At 36.8% G+C, this 26,748-nt stretch overlaps 2 protein-coding genes across 3 annotated transcripts in view; both read left to right on the forward strand.

Moving 5' to 3' along the window:
• Window positions 1–26,441, forward strand: part of LOC128011729 (uncharacterized) — a 34,716-nt gene extending 8,275 nt beyond the window's left edge. The window contains exons 2-8 of the mRNA XM_052594432.1: window positions 22,957–23,002; window positions 23,192–23,326; window positions 23,468–23,594; window positions 23,882–23,916; window positions 24,008–24,105; window positions 25,574–25,671; window positions 26,055–26,441. Coding sequence (XP_052450392.1) covers window positions 22,957–23,002; window positions 23,192–23,255 — 110 coding nt within the window. The 3' untranslated portion in view covers window positions 23,256–23,326; window positions 23,468–23,594; window positions 23,882–23,916; ... (1 more) ...; window positions 25,574–25,671; window positions 26,055–26,441. The remainder of the gene's footprint in view (window positions 1–22,956; window positions 23,003–23,191; window positions 23,327–23,467; window positions 23,595–23,881; window positions 23,917–24,007; window positions 24,106–25,573; window positions 25,672–26,054) is intronic.
• Window positions 87–26,748, forward strand: part of LOC128011727 (uncharacterized) — a 109,607-nt gene continuing 82,945 nt past the window's right edge. For both annotated transcript variants that reach the window (XM_052594426.1, XM_052594427.1), the window contains exons 1-20: window positions 87–541; window positions 686–812; window positions 1,100–1,134; window positions 1,226–1,323; window positions 1,399–1,444; window positions 1,529–1,623; window positions 1,699–1,744; window positions 1,834–1,929; window positions 2,005–2,050; window positions 2,140–2,235; window positions 2,311–2,356; window positions 2,446–2,541; window positions 24,181–24,226; window positions 24,311–24,405; window positions 24,481–24,526; window positions 24,616–24,711; window positions 24,787–24,832; window positions 24,922–25,017; window positions 25,093–25,138; window positions 25,228–25,323. The gene's annotated coding sequence lies outside the window, so the exon portion shown is untranslated. The remainder of the gene's footprint in view (window positions 542–685; window positions 813–1,099; window positions 1,135–1,225; window positions 1,324–1,398; window positions 1,445–1,528; window positions 1,624–1,698; window positions 1,745–1,833; window positions 1,930–2,004; window positions 2,051–2,139; window positions 2,236–2,310; window positions 2,357–2,445; window positions 2,542–24,180; window positions 24,227–24,310; window positions 24,406–24,480; window positions 24,527–24,615; window positions 24,712–24,786; window positions 24,833–24,921; window positions 25,018–25,092; window positions 25,139–25,227; window positions 25,324–26,748) is intronic.

Raw genomic sequence — 26,748 nt, forward strand, 5'->3', positions numbered from 1 at the left:
AGATGCAGAAAATGTCTCTGTTGAAATTGTGCAAACGTATTACAGTTACCACCAAGCAGTCCTTATTTCACTGAGGTAAAAATTAATGTGTGTGATTATGTAATGAAATCCGTATAACCTGCATTATTTGTTTCTTGTCTGTGCTCTTACTTGTTCAATGTTCATCCTGAGCTTCCAACTGGCATACAACTGCAGGGCAAGTGTACAACTGGAGACGGTATGTTCTAAGTCTATCTATATCTAAATGAATAACTCTTATAATGATCCATCAGTTGAATATGTACAGCTGTTCCATGTTGTGATTGAAGTATTATCTGAAGGTAATCCATTTACTCAATGCAACACTCTGAAATGAGAATTGTATCACTGTATTGTCTGTTCTGTTTTTGTGTCCATACGATATGAGCGCTATCCTGAGATTCCAACATGGTCAGAGTCCAGTTAATCCAGCCTGTAATTCAAACAAGTGATCATCATTTTCAACCCAACATCTCCCATAATTGCTCTTCTTTCTTGAGCTATTAAGCTTCACCCAACCAAGGTAATTGTAGTATTTACTTTGTATTCATCTTAATGCTTTATTATTATTATTATTATTATTATTATTATTATTTTAATTCTGCTTAAATTCTCAGTTTTGAGAGATTTATTTTTAACTGACATTTAATCCATAATCTAATTTCAGTCATTCTAAGCCATCCAAATCATAATGGATGCTTCCAAACATTATAGGAAGCATCCACAAAGACTGCCTGCATCCATCCATTTGTCTCCTAATATCACAATTAAGTCAATAGAACAACACAAAATTGGTAAGTAGACTCAGTTGTGCATGATTACACAAGCAGAATAAAGGCATGGTTAAATTAATCAACTATATGCAAGCACATCTGCAAGTCATCTTTTTAGACGTATGAAATGCACACGTCAGAATTTCTCCCATACAAGAGATTCTGTACTCCATCTAACACATAATTATGTACCTCAGTAACTTTCTTACGGAAGAAAACAACTGATGACAATGTAAATGTAGTAGTGTCAGAATAAAACTGATTCATTTGTTCAGGCACTGTTTCACCTAATAGCAATATATTTTCAGGTTTGTGCATCAAGTCTCACTAACTACTGTCAAAGGTAAGTGTGCAGATGTCTACATATTTCACTAAATGTATCAGATGTGCAAACACTTTATCAATCAGTTAATGTTCCATGTCTGTATTTTCAGATTTCTGCAATATGTTAAACTTCAAACTTCCGCCTTATCCATTATGATTCTCCACTCCATGAACTGTGTTTATGAAGAAGCACACAACCAATCAAAAGGTAAATTCATATATCTGCAATACTCGAATTGAACCTTTTCTTAAAGCAATCTTTCTCCCGTTGATACATTTTCAGGTTTGTGCATCAAAACCCAATATCTCCTGTCCACTACTCCCAAAAGGTGAGTGTACAGATTGCTAAATGGTTTTTGTTGTGCAAACACTTTAATTATCAAGAAGTTAATTTTCCATGAATGCATTTTCAGATTTCTGCAATTGACTACACATCAAACTTCCTTGTCCAATATGACTCTCCACCCAATGAACTGTTTTTATGAAGAGGCACACAACCAATCAAAAGGTAAATTAATATATCTGCAGTACTCAAATTGATTCATTTCTTAAAGCAGTCTTTCACCTGTTGATACATTTTCAGGTTTGTGCATGAAAACCCAATATCTACGGTCCACTACTCCAAAAAGGTGAGTGTGCAACTAACATAGACAGCTGTACAATGTTTCAGTTGTGTAAACACTATCCATCAGTTAATGTTCCATGACTGTATTTTCAGATTTCTGCAATGTTACACTTCAAACTTCCGCCTTATCCATTATGATTCTCCGCTCCATGAACTGTTTTTATGAAGAGGCACACAACCAATCAAAAGGTAAAATCATAGATCTGCAATAGTCCAATTGATTCATTTCTTAAAGCAGTCTTTCACCTGTTGATACATTTTCAGGTTTGTGCATGAAAACCCAATATCTACGGTCCACTACTCCAAAAAGGTGAGTGTGCAACTAACATAGACAGCTGTACAATGTTTCAGTTGTGTAAACACTATCCATCAGTTAATGTTCCATGACTGTATTTTCAGATTTCTGCAATGTTACACTTCAAACTTCCGCCTTATCCATTATGATTCTCCGCTCCATGAACTGTTTTTATGAAGAGGCACACAACCAATCAAAAGGTAAATTCATAGATCTGCAATAGTCCAATTGATTCATTTCTTAAAGCAGTCTTTCACCTGTTGATACATTTTCAGGTTTGTGCATGAAAACCCAATATCTACGGTCCACTACTCCAAAAAGGTGAGTGTGCAACTAACATAGACAGCTGTACAATGTTTCAGTTGTGTAAACACTATCCATCAGTTAATGTTCCATGACTGTATTTTCAGATTTCTGCAATGTTACACTTCAAACTTCCGCCTTATCCATTATGATTCTCCGCTCCATGAACTGTTTTTATGAAGAGGCACACAACCAATCAAAAGGTAAATTCATAGATCTGCAATAGTCCAATTGATTCATTTCTTAAAGCAGTCTTTCACCTGTTGATATGTTTTTCAGGTTTGTGCAATATGTTACACTTCAAAGTTCCACCTTATCCATTATGATACTCCACTCCATGAACTGTTTTTATGAAGAGGCACACAACCAATCAAAAGGTAAATTAATATATCTGCAATACTCAAATTGACTCATTTCTTAAAGCAGTCTTTCACCTGTTGATATGTTTTTCAGGTTTGTGCAATACGTTACACTTCAAACTTCCGCCTTATCCATTATGATTCTCCGCTCCACAAACTGTTTTTATGAAGAGGCACAAAACCAATACAACGGTACATTGAATTGTATGTCTGCAAAGCCTGAATTTACCCATTTGCATGGTTTCACTGAATAAATGTACATCTTCTGGTTTGTGCATCACAACTAAATATCTACTGTCAAAAGTTGAGTGGAGAGTAATGTCAACGTAAATTACAAAATGTTTAAGTGGTGCAAACTCCAATCAACTTGTTAATGTTCCTTGAATGTATCTTCAGATTTCTGCAATAGCTACAGTTGAAACTTCTTCCGTATCCATTAAATGATTGTCCACTCTATGAACCCTTTTTAGTAAGAAGCACACAACTGAAAAAAGATATAATCTATTATCCTTTGTGCTTGTTAATCAGAAGTTGATACTAATTTGACTAAACTTTTCTGCTTCCCTTTCTTACAGTGAATACAAAATCATTGTTCAAGTATCTTCAGAAAATGTCCCGGCAAAACTCTAAACTGATGCAGGCAGTCAATAGTCAAAGATATCACAAATGCATAACCACAAAAGTAACACAATTCTATATGAAATGTTGGATGGATAGCTTGTATTATATTTGGCCTATGTACAGCAAACTTAGATGCCAGCCAAAGGAGGATGGCTTGCCCCTGCTGAGTCTGGTTCCTCCCAAGGTTTCTCCCTATACCTCTCTGCTGATGATCCTCTTCACTAATTTAGGGAGTTTTTCCTTGCCACTGTTGCCTTCTGGCTTGCTCACTGGGGTTTTAAGGCACAATATTTTCAATGTAAATTGTTTGTAAAGAACAATAAATACATGATGAATTAGAATATACTTTTGTCCTTGCTTTCATAAACTTTAATGTAGTCTTTCAATGTCCTTTTTTTTGTTTACTCATCTACATTTAATTTTATGTAGAATTTGTTTAATCTATATTAATTGACATCTCCAAGCACAATTCATATCACACGGTGTTACATAGAGGATACATGATAATGGATAAAATGATATAGTAGTCATTTTCTTTGCATTCAGGTTATTTCATTTGTACTATGAAATCTGGAATTGAAAGAAACTAGAATTGGAGAAAATAGTTAAAGTGATTTATATTTAGTGTACACAACACAAGTATTCATGCTGTAAGGCTTAATTGATGATCCCATTTAAGTGTCTTGAGTGTCTTTTTTATTTCTTTTGATTCTCAATGAAACCAACAAACATAAAATGCTTTCTTATGGTATAAAATGGCAGGAGTTGACCCACTAAGTGCACATTATTTTTGTTCATAACTGTCAATTTAACAAGTATAAAACTTAGTGGAAATGTTGCAAAGATGTCCCCGTATTGTTGATCAGATGTTCTATTATTATGTCACCCCACAGAAGAATTGAAACCCTTTACCTCATCTGTGAGAGCACAATTCTTCTCATACAATGAAACATATGGCACACAGATACTATAATGTTGAAGATATCTTTTTATATGAAAAGGAACACCGATGAAGCATAAACTTGCATGCTAACAAATAATGTTTTTGAAGCATAGTGTAGAGCAAGAAGAGCAAATATGGCAACAGTATAATATACATAAAAAACAAGATCAGAAGTAGAGACGTTCAAAAATGAACAAAAATAAAATCCTCATAAAATCCAACATCTGGAACAAACACAATATTGACCACCCTGGATTTGAAGCCCCAACCTTAGAGGGTTGAAACCAGCAGCTTAGAAGAGTGCACCACTCAGTCAATGCACATCACAGCATACTGTATAAGAGAGGTTAAGGTGTGAGAATGATCTCAAAACTTCAAAATCAAACAGAACATCAGATGAGAAAGACCAAAACACATTCTTGATTCAATGTGAACACAGAGAAAATCCAATGGCTTGAACAGAAGCAACATTAACCACCCTGGATTCGAACTCATGACCTTTTGGGTTTGGGACCACGACCTTAGCATAGTGAGCCACATTAGTTGATGCACATTTGACATGCCAAGAAGAGAGGTTAAGATGTGAGAATGATCTCAAAACTTCAAAATCAAACAGAGATTCCGATGAGAAAGACCAAGAAAATATTCTTGATTCAACACACAGAAAATCCAATGGCTTGAACAGAAGCAACCTTGACCACCCCGGATTCGAACCCACGACCTTTTGGGTTTGGGACCAGTGCCTTAACAGAGTGAGCCACATAAGTTGATGCACATTTGACATTCCACAGAAGAGATTTTAAGGTGTGAGAATTAACTCTCAAAAGCCCGAAGTAGCATTTTAGCCAGATTAGCATGCTACGCTGAAAAATGCTAACGTTGCTCAAAGTTAACCAGATAGCTCAGGAGAACCATTAGAGTCAATAGAAACGTGTTAGCATTTTAGCTAATTAGCATGCTAAGCTAACTAGCATAAATCAACAAGCACAGGCACGGTCAACTTCAGAGCAGTACATGTCGGGAACGGTAGTGAATATCAAAAATCTGTTCAGTCATTTCTGTCAGATCCAGTCTGAAGTTCATCTGATAAAATTCTGAACAAAATTGAACAAGATTTCAGGGAGGAGTAGCGAAAAAACTGTATTTCATTCCATTCAATATGGCGGACAGACGCCATGTTGGAAAATGACAATTGAGACATCATGAGAATCGGCATAACCAAAGGAATAAAATGACATAAAAATAACAAAAATTAATCAACATTTACAGTAGTTATAAGGGGTTTTGCAAGAATCGTTATATCTCTTGAACACTAGGTGGCGCTGTCTTCCAACTTCCGGGGTACTTCCGGCACATGGTGTTGATGATGCCTATCGATTTTTGTGAAGATTTGTACAGTAGTTCAAAAGTTATAGCAATTTTTGACAAATTTCAAAATGGCGGACGGGTTGTCCAGGTGGTCTTGACAAAATTGACATCCACAGATTCGAAATGATCTACAGAAACCATAGACATCAAGATCATAATTTTCTGATGAATTGTTCAGAAGTTATAAGCAAAAAAGTGCATTTTTGGTATCTCAACACCCATAGGTGGCGCTGTTCCCAAATTTGGCATGGACCCCCAGGTTATGGTGTAGATGAAGTGTACCAAGATTGGTATCGATTGATCAAAGTTTGGCCGAGATACAGCATCTCTACCGATTTGAGGTCAACCTCTGTAAGTTCACAGCATCATAACTTTTTTTTTCACTAGTGTTCAAAAAATTCTGTTCAGTCTATTCTGTGCGGCTCAGTCCAAAGATTATCTGTGCCAAATTTCAGAAGAATTGGACCAATTTTGAAGGAGGAGTAGTGTTTAGACTGATTACTGTACTTTTCAAAATGGCTGCTACTGTAATGGGCGGAGTCTTAATGTAAGATATGGAATGGAATCTACATGAAGAGTCAAAACAGATGTACTAAGTTTTATTTTCATAGAATTAGTGGTTCAAGAGTTATTAACGTTTGAATGTTGAAATTTTGAGCTGGTGGTGGCGCTATAGAGTTTGGCCTAGAGACCCCAAAGTTGGTCAGGTCACTAATAATGGTCATCTCTACAAGTGTGCCAAATTTCATCATTTTCCCATGTTTCCTTCATAGGGCTGCCATAGACCCCCATTGAGAAGAAGAAGAAGAAGAAGTAGAATAATAATAATAAAACATACAGATACAATAGGGGCTACAGCCCTCTGGGCTTGGCCCCTAATTAAAGCTGCAAGCAGCCTTTCTGGGGCCAAGCCCTTATTGCTCTTTGGCTTTTAAGGGTTTTTCAAGCAACTTTTTCAGCACTTTACCAGAACAGATAGATTCAGAATTACAGATAAGGTGAAATCAGAAGGTCTGATGAGAACGAACACAGAATGAAGTTACAAAAACACACTTATTTTTGATCCCATTTTAAGAAACTTTAGTACAGCTCTTACCCATGTAATAAAGGATTTAAAATGACAACTTTATACCCAATTTTAAACTTTTCCCATACAGGTTTCGAACCCACAACCTCACAGGTTCAGAACCAACGCCTTAGCTAAGTGTGCCACATTAGTTGACACACAATTTACACGGCACAGAAGAGAGGTTAAGGTGTGAGAATGATCTCTCTCACAAGCCCGAAGCAGCATTTTAGCCAGATTAGCATGCTACGCTAAAAAATGCTAACATTGTCAAAGTTAACCAGATTGCTCAAGAAACCCATTAGAGTGAATAGAAAGGTTTTAGCATTTTAGCTAATTAGCATGCTAAGCTAATTAGCATAAATCAACAAGCACAGGCACGGTCAACTTTGGAGCTGTACATCTCTGGAACGGGAGTGAATATCAAAAATTTGTTGAGTCATTTCTTTCAGGCCCGGTCTGAAGTTCATCTGTTAAAATTTTGAACAAAATTGAACAAGATTTCAGGGAGGAGTAGCGAAAAAACTGTATTTCATTCCATTCAATATGGCGGACAGACGCCATGTTGGAAAATGACAATTGAGACATCATCAGAATCGGCATAACCAAAGGAATAAAATGACATAAAAATAACAAAAATTTATCAACATTTACAGTAGTTATAAGGGGTTTTGCAAGAATCGTTATATCTCTTGAACACTAGGTGGCGCTGTCTTCCAACTTCCGGGGTACTTCCGGCACATGGTGTTGATGATGCCTATCGATTTTTGTGAAGATTTGTACAGTAGTTCAAAAGTTATAGCAATTTTTGACAAATTTCAAAATGGCGGACGGGTGGTCCAGGTGGTCTTGACAAAATTGACATCCACAGATTCAAAATGATCTACAGAAACCATAGACATCAAGATCATAATTTTCTGATGAATTGTTCAGAAGTTATAAGCAAAAAAGTGCATTTTTGGAATCTCAACACCCATAGGTGGCGCTGTTCCCAAATTTGGCATGGACCCCCAAGTTATGGTGTAGATGAAGTGAACCAAGTTTGGTATCGATTGATCAATGTTTGGCCGAGATACAGCATCTCAACCCATTTGAGGTCAACCTCAGTAAGTTCACAGCATCATAACTTTTTTTTTCACTAGTGTTCAAAAAATTCTGTTGAGTCATTTCTGTGCGGCTCAGTCCAAAGAACATCTGAGCCAAATTTCAGAAGAATTGGACTAATTTTGAAGGAGGAGTAGTGCTTAGACTGAATACTGTACTTTTCAAAATGGCCGCTACTGTAATGGGAGGAGTCTTAATGTAAGATATGGAATGGAATCTCCATGAAGAGACAAAACAGATGTACTAAGTTTTATTTTAATAGAATTAGTGGTTCAAGAGTTATTAATGTTTGAATGTTGAATTTTTGAGCTGGTGGTGGCGCTATAGAGTTTGCCCTAGAGACCCCAAAGTTGGTCAGATCACTAATAATGGTCATCTCTACAAGTGTGCCAAATTTCATCATTTTCCCTTTTTCCCTTCATAGGGCTACCATAGACTCCCATTGGACGAGAAGAAGAAGAAGAAGAAGAATAATAATAATAATAATAATTAAAGCTGCAAGCAGCCTTTCTGGGGCCAAGCCCTTATTGCTCTTTGGCTTTTAAGGGTTTTTCAAGCAACTTTTTCAGCACTTTTTACAGAACAGATAGATTCAGAATTACAGATAAGGTGAAATCAGAAGGTCTGATGAGAACGAACGCAGAATGAAGTTACAAAAACACACTTATTTTTGATCCCATTTTAAGAAACTTTAGTACAGGTCTTACCCATGTAATAAAGGAATTGAAATGACAACTTTACACCCAATTTTAAACTTTTCCCATACAGGTTTCGAACCCTCAACTGGAATGGTTCAGGATTCATGATATGGGGTCTAGCAACTTGCGCCACTCAGAGGACATTAAGGACTTAAAAAGTAGAGGCTTCAGCGAAAGAATAAGTATACAAAATCATGTTAACTAAAAATCTAAATGGCGGACACATGGTTCATTCAGAATGTGTGAGAAAACAGGTTTCCAATTAAATGGGAAGGAGTAATGCGAGTATTATCTAGGTAATAATCCAAGTGACAATTCACAGCTTTATAAATGTTGAGAGAAAGAGTCAAATATCGATTTATCTGGGTTATAGGTAAGTCAGAATGTATCAGTACTGAAGGTTAATAGTTCAGTGCTTATAGTAGTAAATATTTTTTATTGTAACAGTTAAAAGTTCATTGTACTGCTGAAACAATTGAATTAACAAGACAATGTATCTAGAATGTGGAAATCACAGTCTTTGGGTCAACTGCACGTCACTTACAACAGTAACATGTGGTTGGCCAACACATTGCGGTTCCTGAGTTCTTGGTTGGGAACAAAAAAAAAAAATAGAATCTTGTTTAACCATTTTTGTGCAGCTCATTTATAATTTGACTTAAATTATACACTAGATGTTTAGACCAGTAATGGAAATTTTATAGGGGACTAAAATTAAAGTCCAGGTCATACAAAAAGAGGATTAGTTAGAGTTTCAAAACAAAAAATTAAAGCAATATAAATGGAAGTACAGGTACAAAAAGAGAGGACAAAAGCTAGTGTTGTATTGCATTTATTTAGAAGGAAATACATTTGGGTGAAAAAAGGAACAATCAAAAGTAAAATACTGATAAAGAAAGCATCTTGTATAGTTGCAAAACTTAAACATTTATTCAAGTAGAAGAAAGCTTCACAATTAAATCATATTTTTACAGCAACGTATATTTCCATTACAAATTTTAGCAACTAGATATGGGGGGGAAAATAAACATTTTAACCATTGAAAAGTAAACCCCTATAGTATTTTTTTTTACAAGAAAATACAAGTTATACAGGTTGTATAAATTTATCACAAGTCTATGTATCACACTTTGTTTTTTTACATGAATGTTTGGTTTCGGTTACAGGTCTTTTTTGTGGCATGAAAAGTGCAGCAGGTTCTTGTGACGATTCGGTTTCTACAGTTTGAAGAAACTGTTCATCGTTTGAATGTTTGGTTTCTTTTACTGCAGTTTTTTGCGGGATAAAAAGTGCAGCAGGTTCTGGTGACAATTGAGTTTCTTCAATGTGAAGAAGCTCCTCATCAGTATCGTCGTTGGGTGTTTCTTGCATTTGTAGAACCTGCATGTTTTGTGTAAATGTTACTGTTAAACTTTTCATGGCCAGGAACATCTGTTCGATGTCCTGTGCATCGGTTTTGCCCAGGTCAAGTAGTGGTGTTAAAAATCTCTTCAAAATGGAATTTGACATGGTTAAAGAGAGCTCAGTTTTGTTCTCTTTAAATTCCAAAATGCCACCAAGTTTTGTGACGTAAGCGGTGCCACTCCTTAACATTTTGCACTTTGTGCAGCGGTGGAAAGCACATTGTGGAGCAAAATCTTGTTGAAGAGTAGCACACTTCGGGCAGTGTTTACTGATGTTAATTTGCACACCTTGTAAAGCAGAGGTGATGTTTTTGTGAGGAGAAATTTCATCCTCAGACATTTGATGAAGTGGTCCAGTAGAAATTTGAATTTTTAAAGGTGTAATTGTTGTGTGTCTGGTTGATTGTAAGAAGGTTTTTTGTTGATACCTTTTTGTCATCAGGTTCGTAAAGTTATATGAATTTCCTTGATAGACCTCACTAATGAAGTTGTCCCACAAGGCAATTTGAATTCCTCCGGTTTCATCAGTTATCCAACAGTTCATTACCTCTGCTTCAGTATTGTTAAAAAACACATTTTTAACAGACTCTATCTTTGTTACTTTGGCTTTTAGTGTGGGGATCTGTACACAGAGTGCAAGAGTGAAAATCAACAGTCATGCAATTTGTTTTCAATGTACTTCAAGTTTTAGTTTGTATGGAAAAATGTTGTGCAACTTACATGATGCTGTGCATCTAGGGTTTTCATTTCGGCAATGGTGGAGGGGTGTGGTTGCTTTGGGGGTTTATGGGGGAATGGTACTTGAGTCACTTCGAGTGTTGTAGAGCTGGTACTCTGGATGTCATATTTTGTGTCATTGCTGTCTGGAAAACGAAAGAAACATTTTTAAAAATTAGATGATGAGGAGGCACATGTGCAATCACTTACATTTTACTTAAAACACCGTGTAATTTTTGTTTAAAATACTGAGAATAACAACAAATAAAGCATTGTAAATTCTGACCATGTCACAAAAGTAAATCGAAACTGTATACAAATATATACTTGCCTCACAGACAAGAGAAATTAATGGAAAGTTTGAAGTGTCGACTTTCGAATCATTTCATGTTTTTTAATCTTAAACACTTTCAGATTATGTAATCTGCATGAAAAATTCTCTTGTTTTCTCAAGACACATTAATTATTGTTTGCCGGTGCACCACAGCAAGCTTTATGTGTTTGAGCACTGATTAGTTGAGATATATATATATATATATATATGCTTATGATTTATATAAATTTTGTGCTATCTGTTGACTAATTGGACTAAGTGAAGAATTGCTAGTTGACTAGAAAAATCAAGGGCAATCAAAAAAAAAAAAAAGTAACTTATGGTAAGACATCTAAAAATTACTACAGATAAAAAGTGGAGTAAAATATACAAGGCATACTTACTTGGAACTTTCTTTGCATTCATGAGTTTGATTGCGGAGCAGTTCCTTGCAGCATTGTTCCATGAGGTTTGTTGATTACACTGAAAGATGACTGTGTGGTGGTATGTGTCCCTGTCAGTTTGTAGTGAAGCGGTGAAGTATTTGCTATTAATTTTAGATAGTTTTATGGGTGATACAGAATGCACGTATCCTGAAATTGAGTCTGGAAGTTGGTTCATTTTTCTCTCAATTTTGTTTTTCAATATTTCTGTTCTTACAGTGGAAAAAATCTAATGGAATCCTTCGCAGGATACTCTGGTATTTAACATAATTCACAATTGATTGGGAATGTACCATTACTAATTAGTTGGTTCATAGTTAATTAATTGGAGTGTGTCATTCGTTGATGTTGATTTTAAGTTTATTAGTTGATTAAGGTCTTTAGTGGTAAGTTGTGGATAGATTCATACTTGTAAGTTAATTGGCTTGTTTGTCAATACACTACATTTGATTTTTGCCTGTTATCTATTTGTGGTATAGGCAGGTAAAAATAATACACTGATTTATGTATAGTTTTCTATAGATATCTATAAGTATTGTGAAATAAAGAAAAATGACAATGATATTTTATGGAATTAATTCTTTATTCATTTTAGTAAATATAACTTTTGTGTGGTAAACATGGAAAAGTTGAGTGACATGTATAGCAATGATACTGGTATGATGAAATTGTCTGTTAAGTCTGTGTTACTGCTGTTGTTGATATTATCACTGGCTTGTATTATATTTAGCCTATGTGCAGCAAATTTAGATGCCAGCCAAAGGAGGATGGCTTGCCCCTGCTGAGTCTGGTTCCTCCCAAGGTTTCTCTCTATCTCAGTCTGCTGGTGCTCCTTTTCACTAATTGAGGGAGTTTTTCCTTGCCATTGTTGCCTTCTGGCTTGCTCACTGGGGTATTAAGGCACAATATTTTCAATGTATCTGTGTAAAGTGTTTCTAAAGAATAATAAATACATGATGAAATAAAATATACTTTTGTCCTTGCTGTCATGAACTTCCATGTATTCCAATGTCTTTTTTGTTTACTGATGTACGTTAGATGTTCGAAGTAGAATTTTAGTGTTGTAAAACAATTAATATATATTTATCTGGGTTATAGGTAATTCAGAATGTATCAGTACTGAAAGTTAATAGTTTAGTGTTTATAGTAGTATATATTTTTATTGTAACAATTAAAAGTTCATTGTAGTGCTGAAACAATTGAATTAACAAGACAATGTATTTGGAATGTGGAAATTGCAGTCTTTAGGTCAGCTGCATGTAGCCAGAGCAACGAGCGGGACAATGCAAAATGCCCAAAATGGAATTTAAGTCAGGACAACAGATCAACCATTCAGTCAATGCATTTTAAATGGGCTGCAGCGGAGAGGTTAAGGTGTAAGAAGCAAAAAGCATTAGACCACATGCTAACTAATTAATCAAGCTGCACCTGGTCTTAATTTGGCAGTATATCAGGGAAAGAGCATGTTCTGCTCAGTTTATCTGTTTTTCTACAGCAGGTACGTTTGTTTTAAAGGTGTCTGTTTATTGATTATTCTTAATTGCTTTGATTGTGGATAATTTGATGAAATATTTAGTATGTTCATTTTGTTTGTTGTTTGTAATGACCATGTGTTCAAAATGGCAACTCCTTTCAAGTGTTTTCTCTTTACTTTAATTAGTTGTCTTATGCTAGTCTATTGTTTGATTTGTAATGCAATTCTGGAGTTTATTGGAAGGTTGTTTAATGTTAGGAATTTTGTGTGTGTGTTTTGGTAAAGTGATGCACAAGAATTTACTAATTCTGATTCAGATTGTTTGCAAATTATTTAAACAAAGTAATTTAGTCTTTGTAGTCTACACTATATTTTCTTGAAAATTATGTTGGTAATTGGTAAAGTTTAATAAAGAGTTTATTATTAACAGTTTCTTTTTTTTTTGTGTGTGTGTGTGAAATGTGTAAATTGAATCTATGCTAAACAATGCTTCTTTTTATGTGTGCTGGTAAATTGACAAGAGTGTGAGTTGAGGTAACATTTATAATTCTTGTAGATGTAAAAACAAAATTGAATGTACTTTTTAAATGTATGTTATGTAACTTATCACTCTTTTTTGCATGTGCTGGTACACTGGTAAAAGAGTTGAGGTATTTCAAACTTTTTGAACTTTATTCAAATGTATTTAGAATATACTGCTGAAGTAAATGTTTAACAAAGCATGGCTGACAAGTGTAACTTTTTCTTTTATGCGTGGTGGTGCACTGGTTAAAGACTGCGAGCTGAGGTAAGGCAATTCTTTGTAACCATTAAAAATGAATTTGGAATGTACTGCTGAACTGTTTTTTATTATTGTAAAATGAAGCATGGCTGACAAGTATAACTTTTTTCTTTTATGCATGGTGATGCACTGGTTAAAGACTGCGAGCTGAGGTAAGGCAACTTTTGTAACCATTAAAAACAATTTAGAACAGTGCTGAAGTAAGTGTTTAATTGTATAACAAAGCATGGCTGACAAGTATACCTTTTTTTTCTTTAATGTGTGGTGGTGCACTGGTTAAAGACTGAGTTGTGTGAGTTGAGGTAAGGCAATGTTTTGTAACCATTTAAAAAAGAATTTGGAATGTACTGTGAAGTAAATGTATAACAAAGCATGGCTGACAAGTAAACCTTTTTTTCTTTTATGCATGGTCATGCACTGGTTAAAGACTACAAGCTGAGGTAAGGCAACTTTTGTAACCATTAAAAACAATTTAGAACAGTGCTGAAGTAAGTGTTTAATTGTATAACAAAGCATGGCTGACAAGTATACCTTTTTTTTCTTTAATGTGTGGTGGTGCACTGGTTAAAGACTGAGTTGTGTGAGTTGAGGTAAGGCAACTTTTATAACCATTAAAAACTATTTAGAACAGTGCTGAAGTAAGTGTTTAATTGTATAACAAAGCATGGCTGGCAAGTATACCTTTTCTTTCATTTGGGGTGGCACATTGGTTAAAGACGGAGTTGAGGTAAGTCAAACTTTTTGAACATTTAGAATATACTGCTTAAGTACATTTAAATGTATAACAACGCATAGCTAAAAATTGTACCTTTTTTCTTTTATGTGTGGTGGTGCACTGGTAATAGACTGCTTTGGCTATCGTCAAGAGAGTCGTTTGGCTATCGTCAAGAGAGTCGTTTGGCTATCGTCAAGAGAGTCGTTTGGCTATCGTCAAGAGAGTCGTTTGGCTATCGTCAAGAGAGTCGTTTGGCTATCGTCAAGAGAGTCGTTTGGCTATCGTCAAGAGAGTCGGCATGCCGCGACCGAAGAAGAGGGCAACGATAGCCAAACGGCTTTATGCTCAGAGACGTGCAAATACAGAGGTTACGCTGAATCCTCTTAAAAAAAATGAGGCATTGCTGTCACCAAAAGCTGGCAGCATTGAAAACCCTTGCAAACTGGCATCAGTAAATGCATCAGAAAACATTGCAAACTCGCATCTGTTAAATACGCAATCCCTTGCAATCCCTTGCAATCCCTTGAAAACCCTTGAAAACCCTTGCAAACCCTTGAAAACCCTTGAAAACCCTTGCAAACCCCTTGCAACCCCTTGCAAACCCTTGACAACCCTTGAAAACTCTTGCAAACCCTTGAAAACCCTTGAAAACCCTTGCAAACTCGTATCCGTAAACCTTGCAAACTTGCATCTGTCAAATACGCAAACCCTTGCAAACCCTTGCAAACCCTTGAAAACCCTTGAAAACTTTCCACAGAAATCAGTGCAGAAAGTTTCTCTCGGTCAAGCAGTTGGCAGCAGTTTTCCACGACCTTCTGGTAAAGCCCTTTACAGTGAAGTTGTAAAACGCTCTTCCAAGGTATGTGAATCGGTCAAGACTGAGGTAAGGACATATGATTTTCAAGTAGACTCAGGCAAGGTCAGTCGACCCCAGATGAGGTACCCAATGAAAAGCAAATCAAAACCCATGCAATCTGAACAAAACATTCCTGCAAGTTCCCATGAAAGTGCTTTGGGTGTTTGTTCTGATTTTCCACAGAAACCCATGCTAAAAGGATCTTTTGATCAAGCTGATTCCCGCTTTGGAAATTCACGCAACAGGCAGTGTGGAGCCATCAGTTTGACGGCGGTGTTGAAAAGCAAGCTGAAGAATGTGCTGATGTGGTCAACACCAGATCTGGATGGTGTCTTGGTTGCAGGAACACGCCTCTATGAGTATCTGAAAAAACATGGTAACATAAAAGACAGACAAGTCAAGGGTAGGAATTACATTGCAGTCCATGAATTACCGAGGAGACACATGTTGGGTAATACTACATTTTCCATTGAGTACACTCCTTCTCTGACTGGTTTTGTTAATGTCAATGAGTACCACGAGTATGACCAAGCCATAAGCAGTGTAGCCATGCCACTTGATGTAGCCCTTCAGCAAACTCTACTTAGTGCTGATGCTTTCTTGTTAACCATTTGTGCCAACACATCTGCAGTTATTAAGCAGGGGTCATGGTATGCAGTCGTTGACTCTCATGCCATCAGGACAGACACAAGTTGTGTGGTTTATCACAGTACCATAGAGTCTCTGTACAACTATATCAATGAGATGGCACAGTTGTTTGGGGAACCTGAGCCACCATTTGAGATAACTGGAGTTTTGGTTCATGCAGATGCAGAATTGTCTGATCCGCTTCAAGAAGCAGGCAGCAGCAGTTTCCCATGCTCTTCCGGTAAAGCCCTCTTAAAACGCACAGCAAAGGTACGTGAATCTGTGAAGACTGAGCCAAAGACCCCTGATTATCCAGTACCTGTGGATGAACTTGCAGACGTGAGAAACCCTAACCTTCCAACGCAGACAGCCTCTGTGTTGCCAAGGAAAGGTAAAAGATTGAGGAAAGAAAAGCACATTGAGCTGTCAGGTAAACGGGTTACAAAATCACATGCTGAAACTGTTGTAACCGATGACTTGATGATCACTGATGTTTCAGTTCCAGATGTCTTTTTTTCTCCCTTAACACATAATGATAAGCAAGCTTTATGTGAGCTCATACAAATGTCCAATGATAACAGTGACCATAATGTCATAAACTTTGGTCCCATATCAGCTCCGTGTCAGACAAAGACCATTAAACCAGACGGCAACTGTTTTTTCAGATCATTGGCACATGTGATATGTGGAAGTGAGGAGAAACACTTGAAGGTTCGCCGTGCAGTTGTGAAACATCTTAAGATGAATACTCCGCTGTTTGAGAGGTACGTGAGAAGTGAGTATTCTTCAGCAGAGGATTATCTGACACGATCTAGAATGTTTTATTCTGGCTCATGGGTAACCGAAATTGACATATTTGTTGCGGCCGATCTTTTCAAAACCACAATAATGACTTTTAATGACGGCCGATGGAATGCGCACAAACCTAACGGAGAGGTATCCACTCAGAATGCAATTTATCTGAAACACTGTAACCGTAATCATTATGAAGTTGTGACGTGTGTTAAGCACAGGGATCGAGATTCTGTTTGTGCAGGAGCATGTGGAAATGTGGTCTCAAATGAGGTCAGCAAACCATGTCTGCGTAAGAGAAAGGTAAGCGATGCTGCAGAATGTTGTCTGACCAAAAGGCATCGGGAGAGATATCGCAATGACAGGGAGTACAGACAAAAAAAGCTGAAGTACGAGAAGTCAAAGTATGGTAACGACCCTGAGTACAGACAGAACAAAATTGAGCATGCCAAAACAAAATATTGTGATGACATGGTTTACAGGGGGAAAAAAATTGAGTATGCCAAAACAAAATATTGTGATGACATGGTTTACAGGGGGAAAAAAATTGAGTCTGCCAAAACAAAATATTGTGATGACATGGTTTACAGGGGGAAAAAAATTGAGTCTGCCAAAACAAAATATTGTGATGACATGGTTTACAGGGGGAAAAAAATTGAATATGCCAAAACAAAATATAGTAGAGATGGATATTACCGAGAGAGAAAAAAGGGAATTCTTCGTGATGAATATAAAAAAAATGTTGATGTTCGTTTATCAAAGTGTGAACGTTCTAAGGTCAAGTACTTGAGTAATGTTCAGTTCCAAAAGCGTGTTTGCCAGTATTCTCGATTGAAATATAAATATAATGTATCTTTTCAGGCAAATGTATGCGAGTATTCAAAGAAAAAATATCTGCAAAACCTGGCCTTCAAAAGAACAGTGCGTGAGTATTCTGTGATGAAATACCATAAAGATGTGAACTTCCGTGCACGTACAATACAAAAAGGTTGTGAAAGGTATGCAAAAAAGAAGGAACGACAAGACATTGATGTTGCTATTGATCATTTTAGACAAGAAATTAACAGTGGTCCAGAGTTTGTGTGCTGTGTTTGTCACCGTTTGCTTTTCAGAAAGCAGGTTGTTGAATGTAGAAGACAATGTTATGAAGACAAAGGTGTAAAAGTTGCTGCTTTGGGGAGAAGATGCATCACAACCAGGTATGTTCATGTCTGTGATCAAAAGTGTGAAGGATCTTCTGCTCATTCCTCAGGATGCAAATTATGGATCTGTCTTACGTGCCATCGAAAAATCCTTTGTGGACAACTGCCCGAAGAGAGCGTTGCAAACAACATGCATTTGGTGGATGTTCCAAATCAACTGAAATGCCTCAACTCTTTGGAACAACATCTCATTGCACGTAACATTCCTTTTATGAAATTACTGTGTCTTCCTCGTGGTAAACAACATGGATGCCATGGTCCTGTAGTGTGCGTCCCAGTAAATGCCACAGATGTGTCCAATATCCTTCCACGGAATGAATGTGACGACAAGATGATAAGGATCAAACTGAAACGCAAGTTAACCTACAAAGGGCATTATGAGTATAAGTATGTACACACTGATCGTGTTCGAAATGCTCTGAAATATTTAATCCAGTTCAATAAGTGGTTCAGTGATGTGGAGATTAATCGGCAGTGGATCAACTCTTTGAATGAACCAGAAGAAAATGTTGTAGATGAAATGGAGCAACAAGATGTAGTTGAAAAGATTGATGACGAAAATAACCTTGATGAACAGCAAGAGGAAGACCTTACCTACATCAAAGAGCAAAGTGGTCTTTTGTCAGATACATCATTGCAACCTGTGGACATCGGTTCAGAAGTAATTGATCAGCATTTCCAGGATGTATTAAATCTGGCACCTGCTGAAGGTAACAGTCCTGTTAGTTTGTTATCCGATAGGTCTAACGAAGCAAAATGTTTCCCTGTTCTGTATCCAACTGGTGGTCCAACATTTCATGATAAGAGGGAGGTAAAAATAACATTGTCGAGATACTTGAATGCAAGAATCCTCAATGCGGATGGACGTTTTGCACGAAGCACAGACTTCATTTTCTATGCACAGTATCTGTCTGAGATTGATCAAGTTGTATCCAATGTTTCAATCGCTTTGCGCAAAGGATCTGAGAAGAGTTTGTTGACCGAAGTGACATCAGATGTGCTAACGAATCCAGACTCGTTATCTAAAATCTTGAATTTTGATGAAGGATACAAGTTTTTGAGACCAATCCGTGGAACACCTCCATATTGGCAGTCTACTCAAAAGGACCTTTTTGCACTTGTACGACAGCTAGGTATTCCGACTTTCTTTGCATCCTTTAGTTCTGCGGATCTCAGATGGCCAGAAATGATTAGTACCATAATCAAACAAGAAGGGAAAAATCTGAAAGCAGATGAACTTGACTGGTCTGAAAAATGTGGATTGATTAGACGAAACCCAGTGACTGCTGCAAGAATGTTTGATCATAGATGGCATTGTTTTCTGAGAGATGTAATCATGTCTTCAGCTCAACCGATCGGCAAGATAGTAGATTACTTTTATCGTGTAGAGTTTCAACAGCGTGGATCTCCTCATGTTCACTGTCTGTTTTGGGTTGAAAATGCCCCAACGTTAAATGAAGACAATGAAGAAAACGATGGTTTGGTTGCTAGTTTCATTGATCGGTACATCACTTGTGAGACCCCAAGCGAGGATGAAACTGATCTGTTTGAGATTGTCAACTGTGTTCAGAAGCACAGTGTCAGACATTCAAAGACATGTCGTAAGAAAAAGACAGTTTGCAGATTTAATTTTCCACGACCCCCATCAAGCCGTACCTTTATTACAAGAGGTGGTAGTCGAGACGATTTGAAAAGCTGTGATGGAAAAGATACTGCACGTACAGTTTTAGAAAAAGTGAAAAAGGCTTTAACAGCTTCTGATATGGATTATGACTCTACTGATGCATTTTTTGAGTCCATTGGTATTAACCAAGCTCTCTTTGAGAAAGTGTATGCGCAGTGTTCCAAAAAGAAATCCGTTGTCCTTAAAAGAAGTCCGAAAGACGTCTGGGTGAACCAGTATAATAAACATTTACTGCGTGCCTGGCAAGGCAACATGGATATCCAGTACGTCACTGATGCTTACTCCGTAGTGGTTTACATTATCAGTTACATCACAAAAGCAGAACAAGAAATGGGATTGTTGCTGCAACGTGCGCAAAATGAAGCCATGAATGGAAACCTTGAAGCGAGATCATCACTGAAGATGCTTGGCAGTGTATATCTTCACAACAGAGAAGTTTCTGCTCAAGAGGCTGTGTATCGTCTGACCGGTATGCACTTGAAGGAATGTTCTCGTAAAGTCCAGTTTATTCCAATTGGATTGAATCCTGTAAAGATGAGTTTGCCTCTTCGTGTCATCAAAAACAAAGTTGATCAGTCTGGTGAAGAAGCTAGCTTTTGGATGACTAGTCTGGTTGACCGATACAAGAATAGGCCAAACACAGAAGAGTTTGAGACCCAATGTCTTGCAAGTTTTTGCTCTGAAAACAGGATCTTGTCAAAATCGGAGGTTTCTTCACAAAAAAAGTCTTCTGAAGACAAGGTGATCAAGCTTAACAACGACTGCGGTTATATGATGAAGAGAACTCGAACTGACCCTGCTGTTGTTCGATATCCGAGATTTTCTCCCAAAAAAGATCCAGAAAAGTACTTTCATTCATTGTTGCAACTTTTCTTGCCACATTATGAAGATTATCAGCTCAAGCCTGAGAGTTTTACCACTTATGAGGAATTCTACAACAGTGGTGCTGTGAAATGTGGGAGAAATGTGACTCAAGTCAAATGTATTGTTGATGCTAATCGAGCACTCTTTGAAAAGGAAAGTGACAAAATTGATCGAGCTCAACAGCTTTTGGAGCAAGGTGTTGATTTGGAAGATGCTTGGGCTGCGTTATGTCCTGAAACTGAAAAGGAACGTCACGAATGCTTAGAACTAAGGAAGAGTAATACAATTCCTGATGAAGATGATTCTGAGTGTTCTATTCCAGATCTTGTAACGAACCCTCGAACTCCATACAGTATTGAAACCAATCAGGCTGGAATGTCTAGGGAAGAGGCATTATGTTTACTGCGATCATTAAATGCACAACAATCTGCAATCTTTTACAAAGTACGGAAATGGTGTTTAGAGAAATTTCTTGGTGAAAACCCTGAACCATTTCACTTGTTTGTCACTGGTGGAGCAGGCACAGGCAAGAGTCATTTAATCAAAGCGATCTACTATGAATCCTCCAGACTTTTATCTCAGCTGTCCGAAAACCCTGATGATAGAAGTGTGATTTTAACTGCGTCAACCGGAGTGGCCAGTTTTCAAATTGGTGCTTCTACAATCCATAATACCTTTTCCATAGGTGCCAATGTCAAACTGCCATATCAGCCCCTAAGTGATGACAAAATCAATTCACTGCGTGCAAAACTTGGAGGTTTGCAGATTCTGATCATTGATGAGGTGTCTATGGTTGACCATCACCTTTTGTCTTATGTTCATGGTAGATTGAGACAAATTAAGCAAACTGGTGACTACTCAATTTTTGGAAGAGTCAGTTTGGTCTGTGTTGGTGATTTTTATCAGCTACCGCCAGTCAAGGGAATTCCCCTGTACGTTGATCCAAAAGGAGTGAATCTTTGGGATACCAACTTTGAAATTGCTGAACTAACACAAGTTGTCAGGCAACAAGATGCATCTTTTGCTGAAATGTTAAATCGTCTGAGAGTTCATAAAAAGAACGAAACTCTAAGCCCAAATGACATCAACATGTTGAAGCAACGTGAAACTGGTGAAGAATGCGATGCTATTCATATATTCCCTACAAATGCTCAGGTTGATGAGTACAATATACAGAAACTTAATGAGCGTTGTCCTGAGGCAATCACTATTCACGCTAGAGACTTTGCTAGAAATCCACAAACTGGAAGAATAGAAAGGAAAGTTGGATTTCATGCAAAAGTTTTCAACTCTTGTTTGGAAAAATGTGTTTCCTTGGGTGTTGGTGCCAGAGTAATGCTTAGGAAAAATGTTGATGTTTCTGATGGACTTGTCAATGGAGCCTGTGGCACAGTTGTCCACATAAGCAGAAAACAAAGACGTGATGATGATGAAGATGATGACTTCCCATCAGCTATCCATGTTGAATTTGATGATCCAAATGTTGGTAAAGTTCAGAGATCGAAGCTGCGACAGAAATTTTCTCCAAATTCGACTGTTATTGAAGTGGAAGAAGATCAAGTCTCAAACGATGGTGGTTTAAGACGTCAGTTTCCACTTAAATTGGCATGGGCATGCACCGTTCATAAAGTGCAAGGACTCACAGTAGATCAAGCGGTCGTCTCACTTGACAAGGTATTTTCTCCGGGACAAGCATATGTTGCACTGAGTCGTGTGAGAACCCTCGATGGACTAATAATTAATAACTTCAAAGACTCTGTCATATATTGTAATGAGAAAATTGACTCCTCTATGAAAAACATGCCCCGACTTGCTTTAGAAAATTACAGTTTTGTAAAGACACCTGGCGTGTTTACAATTGCTCTTCATAATGTACAAAGTCTTCGAGCTCATGTTCAAGATCTTCAAGTTCACAGACAGATAATGAATGCAGATTGCATCTGTTTAACTGAAACGTGGCTAAAAGTTGAAGACCAAGTACAGATTCCAGGATTTGTTTTTAAGAGCAATCCAAGAGCTAAATGTTATGACAACAGTACTCCACTTTTCACTGATTTAAAACTACAAAGAGGAGGTGGAGTTGGACTATTCTGTTGTGAAAGCATTCATTTTAATGTCAGGGTTCCAGAACCTTGTAACTTGGAATGTCTATACTTTGCAGTTCCACATCTAAGTTTGAATGCTGCTTTGCTGTACAGACCTAATTCATATCCACTTAATCTGTTTCGACAAAATATGTTGCATGTTATTGATGAGCTGGAGAAACAGTCAGGAAAGAAAGTGATTATGGGAGACTTCAATGAGGACATCTTGACATCATCTACAATTGGTACACTAATGGAACTACATGGATACAGTCAACATGTGCAACACCCTACCACTGAAAAAGGTACACTGATAGACCATGTCTATGTTAAAGATGCAGAAAATGTCTCTGTTGAAATTGTGCAAACGTATTACAGTTACCACCAAGCAGTCCTTATTTCACTGAGGTAAAAATTAATGTGTGTGATTATGTAATGAAATCCGTATAACCTGCATTATTTGTTTCTTGTCTGTGCTCTTACTTGTTCAATGTTCATCCTGAGCTTCCAACTGGCATACAACTGCAGGGCAAGTGTACAACTGGAGACGGTATGTTCTAAGTCTATCTATATCTAAATGAATAACTCTTATAATGATCCATCAGTTGAATATGTACAGCTGTTCCATGTTGTGATTGAAGTATTATCTGAAGGTAATCCATTTACTCAATGCAACACTCTGAAATGAGAATTGTATCACTGTATTGTCTGTTCTGTTTTTGTGTCCATACGATATGAGCGCTATCCTGAGATTCCAACATGGTCAGAGTCCAGTTAATCCAGCCTGTAATTCAAACAAGTGATCATCATTTTCAACCCAACATCTCCCATAATTGCTCTTCTTTCTTGAGCTATTAAGCTTCACCCAACCAAGGTAATTGTAGTATTTACTTTGTATTCATCTTAATGCTTTATTATTATTATTATTATTATTATTATTATTTTAATTCTGCTTAAATTCTCAGTTTTGAGAGATTTATTTTTAACTGACATTTAATCCATAATCTAATTTCAGTCATTCTAAGCCATCCAAATCATAATGGATGCTTCCAAACATTATAGGAAGCATCCACAAAGACTGCCTGCATCCATCCATTTGTCTCCTAATATCACAATTAAGTCAATAGAACAACACAAAATTGGTAAGTAGACTCAGTTGTGCATGATTACACAAGCAGAATAAAGGCATGGTTAAATTAATCAACTATATGCAAGCACATCTGCAAGTCATCTTTTTAGACGTATGAAATGCACACGTCAGAATTTCTCCCATACAAGAGATTCTGTACTCCATCTAACACATAATTATGTACCTCAGTAACTTTCTTACGGAAGAAAACAACTGATGACAATGTAAATGTAGTAGTGTCAGAATAAAACTGATTCATTTGTTCAGGCACTGTTTCACCTAATAGCAATATATTTTCAGGTTTGTGCATCAAGTCTCACTAACTACTGTCAAAGGTAAGTGTGCAGATGTCTACATATTTCACTAAATGTATCAGATGTGCAAACACTTTATCAATCAGTTAATGTTCCATGTCTGTATTTTCAGATTTCTGCAATATGTTAAACTTCAAACTTCCGCCTTATCCATTATGATTCTCCACTCCATGAACTGTGTTTATGAAGAAGCACACAACCAATCAAAAGGTAAATTCATATATCTGCAATACTCGAATTGAACCTTTTCTTAAAGCAATCTTTCTCCCGTTGATACATTTTCAGGTTTGTGCATCAAAACCCAATATCTCCTGTCCACTACTCCCAAAAGGTGAGTGTACAGATTGCTAAATGGTTTTTGTTGTGCAAACACTTTAATTATCAAGAAGTTAATTTTCCATGAATGCATTTTCAGATTTCTGCAATTGACTACACATCAAACTTCCTTGTCCAATATGACTCTCCACCCAATGAACTGTTTTTATGAAGAGGCACACAACCAATCAAAAGGTAAATTAATATATCTGCAGTACTCAAATTGATTCATTTCTTAAAGCAGTCTTTCACCTGTTGATACATTTTCAGGTTTGTGCATGAAAACCCAATATCTACGGTCCACTACTCCAAAAAGGTGAGTGTGCAACTAACATAGACAGCTGTACAATGTTTCAGTTGTGTAAACACTATCCATCAGTTAATGTTCCATGACTGTATTTTCAGATTTCTGCAATGTTACACTTCAAACTTCCGCCTTATCCATTATGATTCTCCGCTCCATGAACTGTTTTTATGAAGAGGCACACAACCAATCAAAAGGTAAAATCATAGATCTGCAATAGTCCAATTGATTCATTTCTTAAAGCAGTCTTTCACCTGTTGATACATTTTCAGGTTTGTGCATGAAAACCCAATATCTACGGTCCACTACTCCAAAAAGGTGAGTGTGCAACTAACATAGACAGCTGTACAATGTTTCAGTTGTGTAAACACTATCCATCAGTTAATGTTCCATGACTGTATTTTCAGATTTCTGCAATGTTACACTTCAAACTTCCGCCTTATCCATTATGATTCTCCGCTCCATGAACTGTTTTTATGAAGAGGCACACAACCAATCAAAAGGTAAATTCATAGATCTGCAATAGTCCAATTGATTCATTTCTTAAAGCAGTCTTTCACCTGTTGATACATTTTCAGGTTTGTGCATGAAAACCCAATATCTACGGTCCACTACTCCAAAAAGGTGAGTGTGCAACTAACATAGACAGCTGTACAATGTTTCAGTTGTGTAAACACTATCCATCAGTTAATGTTCCATGACTGTATTTTCAGATTTCTGCAATGTTACACTTCAAACTTCCGCCTTATCCATTATGATTCTCCGCTCCATGAACTGTTTTTATGAAGAGGCACACAACCAATCAAAAGGTAAATTCATAGATCTGCAATAGTCCAATTGATTCATTTCTTAAAGCAGTCTTTCACCTGTTGATATGTTTTTCAGGTTTGTGCAATATGTTACACTTCAAAGTTCCACCTTATCCATTATGATACTCCACTCCATGAACTGTTTTTATGAAGAGGCACACAACCAATCAAAAGGTAAATTAATATATCTGCAATACTCAAATTGACTCATTTCTTAAAGCAGTCTTTCACCTGTTGATATGTTTTTCAGGTTTGTGCAATACGTTACACTTCAAACTTCCGCCTTATCCATTATGATTCTCCGCTCCACAAACTGTTTTTATGAAGAGGCACAAAACCAATACAACGGTACATTGAATTGTATGTCTGCAAAGCCTGAATTTACCCATTTGCATGGTTTCACTGAATAAATGTACATCTTCTGGTTTGTGCATCACAACTAAATATCTACTGTCAAAAGTTGAGTGGAGAGTAATGTCAACGTAAATTACAAAATGTTTAAGTGGTGCAAACTCCAATCAACTTGTTAATGTTCCTTGAATGTATCTTCAGATTTCTGCAATAGCTACAGTTGAAACTTCTTCCGTATCCATTAAATGATTGTCCACTCTATGAACCCTTTTTAGTAAGAAGCACACAACTGAAAAAAGATATAATCTATTATCCTTTGTGCTTGTTAATCAGAAGTTGATACTAATTTGACTAAACTTTTCTGCTTCCCTTTCTTACAGTGAATACAAAATCATTGTTCAAGTATCTTCAGAAAATGTCCCGGCAAAACTCTAAACTGATGCAGGCAGTCAATAGTCAAAGATATCACAAATGCATAACCACAAAAGTAACACAATTCTATATGAAATGTTGGATGGATAGCTTGTATTATATTTGGCCTATGTACAGCAAACTTAGATGCCAGCCAAAGGAGGATGGCTTGCCCCTGCTGAGTCTGGTTCCTCCCAAGGTTTCTCCCTATACCTCTCTGCTGATGATCCTCTTCACTAATTTAGGGAGTTTTTCCTTGCCACTGTTGCCTTCTGGCTTGCTCACTGGGGTTTTAAGGCACAATATTTTCAATGTAAATTGTTTGTAAAGAACAATAAATACATGATGAATTAGAATATACTTTTGTCCTTGCTTTCATAAACTTTAATGTAGTCTTTCAATGTCCTTTTTTTTGTTTACTCATCTACATTTAATTTTATGTAGAATTTGTTTAATCTATATTAATTGACATCTCCAAGCACAATTCATATCACACGGTGTTACATAGAGGATACATGATAATGGATAAAATGATATAGTAGTCATTTTCTTTGCATTCAGGTTATTTCATTTGTACTATGAAATCTGGAATTGAAAGAAACTAGAATTGGAGAAAATAGTTAAAGTGATTTATATTTAGTGTACACAACACAAGTATTCATG

This window comes from Carassius gibelio, chromosome B23 (genome assembly GCF_023724105.1).
Source record: "Carassius gibelio isolate Cgi1373 ecotype wild population from Czech Republic chromosome B23, carGib1.2-hapl.c, whole genome shotgun sequence".
Taxonomy (NCBI): Eukaryota; Metazoa; Chordata; class Actinopteri; order Cypriniformes; family Cyprinidae; genus Carassius; species Carassius gibelio.